Source organism: Phalangium opilio, unplaced genomic scaffold (assembly GCF_054372755.1).
Source record: "Phalangium opilio isolate 3A_F unplaced genomic scaffold, DU_Popi_V2 ptg000056l_1, whole genome shotgun sequence".
NCBI classification, from domain to species: domain Eukaryota; kingdom Metazoa; phylum Arthropoda; class Arachnida; order Opiliones; family Phalangiidae; genus Phalangium; species Phalangium opilio.
In genome coordinates this window covers 6234246-6236211 of record NW_028324175.1, presented here as the reverse complement: position 1 = coordinate 6236211, position 1966 = coordinate 6234246, and the positions used below count along the sequence as shown (strand labels likewise).

Sequence of the window (1966 nt, the reverse complement as noted above, 5' to 3'; positions counted from 1 at the left end):
ATAAATTTCATTCGACACGGAACGTGCCACGAGAATTTTTTTAACAAGAAGGCAGGGCGAAATCGGAACCTAATTTGAATTTTAAAATCATTCGGAAGTATTTCCTGAATGTTTCACTATGCAGACTGGTCTTGTAATTAGTAGAACAATTGATAAAAAATCACTTGATTTTCCACTTCACCCTCCCTTTAAGAGAAATCTATATCTACGTGTAATAACTCTAAATATATATATACTCTAGATGAATTACGTCACTTCACGGATTCCGTGATCGCTTCTGGTTTCGAAGCTGCATCCGAGGAATCTGAAAACAAAATTTACTTAACTGATCGCCATTTGCAAGGAATATTAGGCGACCTCTTTTTGGGTATTGTTAAGGCATTGTTTTTAACGCGATAGACCATTTAAAATAGCTGTCTCTTAAACGCTATACTTATGTTTTCGGCTGGTACCGACGCAACTACAACTGCCATCACGTGGGTAGTCGAAGCTTTAGCTGCCTTTCCTGAAATTCAGGAAAAAATTCGTGAAGAAATAGACGACAACAAAGGTACAAACATTTTCTTAATTGCGTAGGATTCAATAGATGGGTCGCGGGGAATTATTCTCCTCTCCCGTCTTAACGGTCTTATGTTAGGATGAAACTTAAAGGCCAACTTCCAAAGAAGAGGGTTCTAGCGAACTGAAAACCGAGCATCGAGACTAACAATGTAGTGACCGTGCCGATTTTCGAATTCCCGCTGGGGTAAAAGATGGAAGGGTTCTCTCTAAATGAAAGTCGTGCAATGTGGTTCTAGAGAACTGAAGATGAACAACAGAAATCCTTTTAATCTTTTTTCCTCTCGAATTTTGTTTTCCTCGGAAGGAAATTCTCTATTGCGTATCTTCAGTTCGATAGAACCATATTGCACGGTTTTCAGTTAGCTAGAAGCCTTCCAACTTTTGCCCAGCGGGGATTCGAAAATCGGCACGGTCGCTCCACTGTTAGTCTCAATGCTCGGTTGTCAGTTCGCTAGAGCCCTTTTCGCTGGAAGTCGGCCTTTAAGCTCGGAACAAGCACCATTAGAATTACCTACGTCGTTTGTATGTTTATCCCGATATTACCTATACCGAAATGCAATTTAATTACAATTAGGTTCCGGTTTACCAACCGTGGACCGCAGGAAAGATTGTCCCTACACTTGGGCCTTCATCTCGGAATGTTTGAGGTACAAACCGCCCTTATTCGTACTCGTTCCTCACGACACCAACGTCAACACGTCAATTGGCGGCAAGAAAATTCCCTACGGGACAATCGTGTTTTTCGATATTACCGCTACACACCTTGATCCGAATTTGTGGGAAGAACCGTTGAAATTTAAGCCGGAACGGTTCTTGGACTCGGATGGTAACTACGCGTCCAAGAAAATACCCGGTTATCTTCCATTCGGCGAAGGAAAGCGAATGTGCATTGGTGAGGAATTAGCTCGAAATGATCTATTTCTCATCATTGCAAATGTCACGCGCAAAGTTCGCATTGTGGCGAGCAGAAACGCCAATAAAATGCAGAGTGAAAACAACGCCTTCTTTAATTTGCCCGCGGATTTTGAGATTAATGTCTTACCTAGATAAAACAAGTTCCATCTTTTAAATTAGATACTACCCTAATTACTTACAAATATTCAAGAGTTCAAGGTGGTGTATTTTATCTGAATATTGATGGTATAATGTTTAATATTACTGACCTTTTGTAATCGCCTGATTAAAGGAACATTTTTTCATAAAAATGTGGCTCGTGGATTTCTCGTGGCTAACTAATTAAGTAGGCAACTGTCTTTCAGTTATCAACGTTATGGTAATATATAATGTTAAACCCGACAAGGGACTCCTAGAATACACTTTTAAACATATCAAATCCGTCACTGTTGCTGTTATCTAAAAGCTCTTGAACCTTTCACCTTTTTATCGAAAACGACGAGAATCATTC

At 40.0% G+C, this 1966-nt stretch overlaps 1 protein-coding gene across 1 annotated transcript; it reads left to right on the top strand.

Annotated features, from left to right (window-relative positions):
* Positions 1-435: 435 nt before the first annotated feature.
* Positions 436-1611, top strand: LOC149668257 (steroid 17-alpha-hydroxylase/17,20 lyase-like). Its single transcript, XM_089841264.1, has 2 exons — positions 436-550; positions 1136-1611. Exons 1-2 carry the CDS (start codon positions 436-438, stop codon positions 1609-1611), a joined length of 591 nt encoding a protein of 196 aa, XP_089697390.1.
* The last annotated feature ends 355 nt before the right edge of the window (positions 1612-1966 follow it).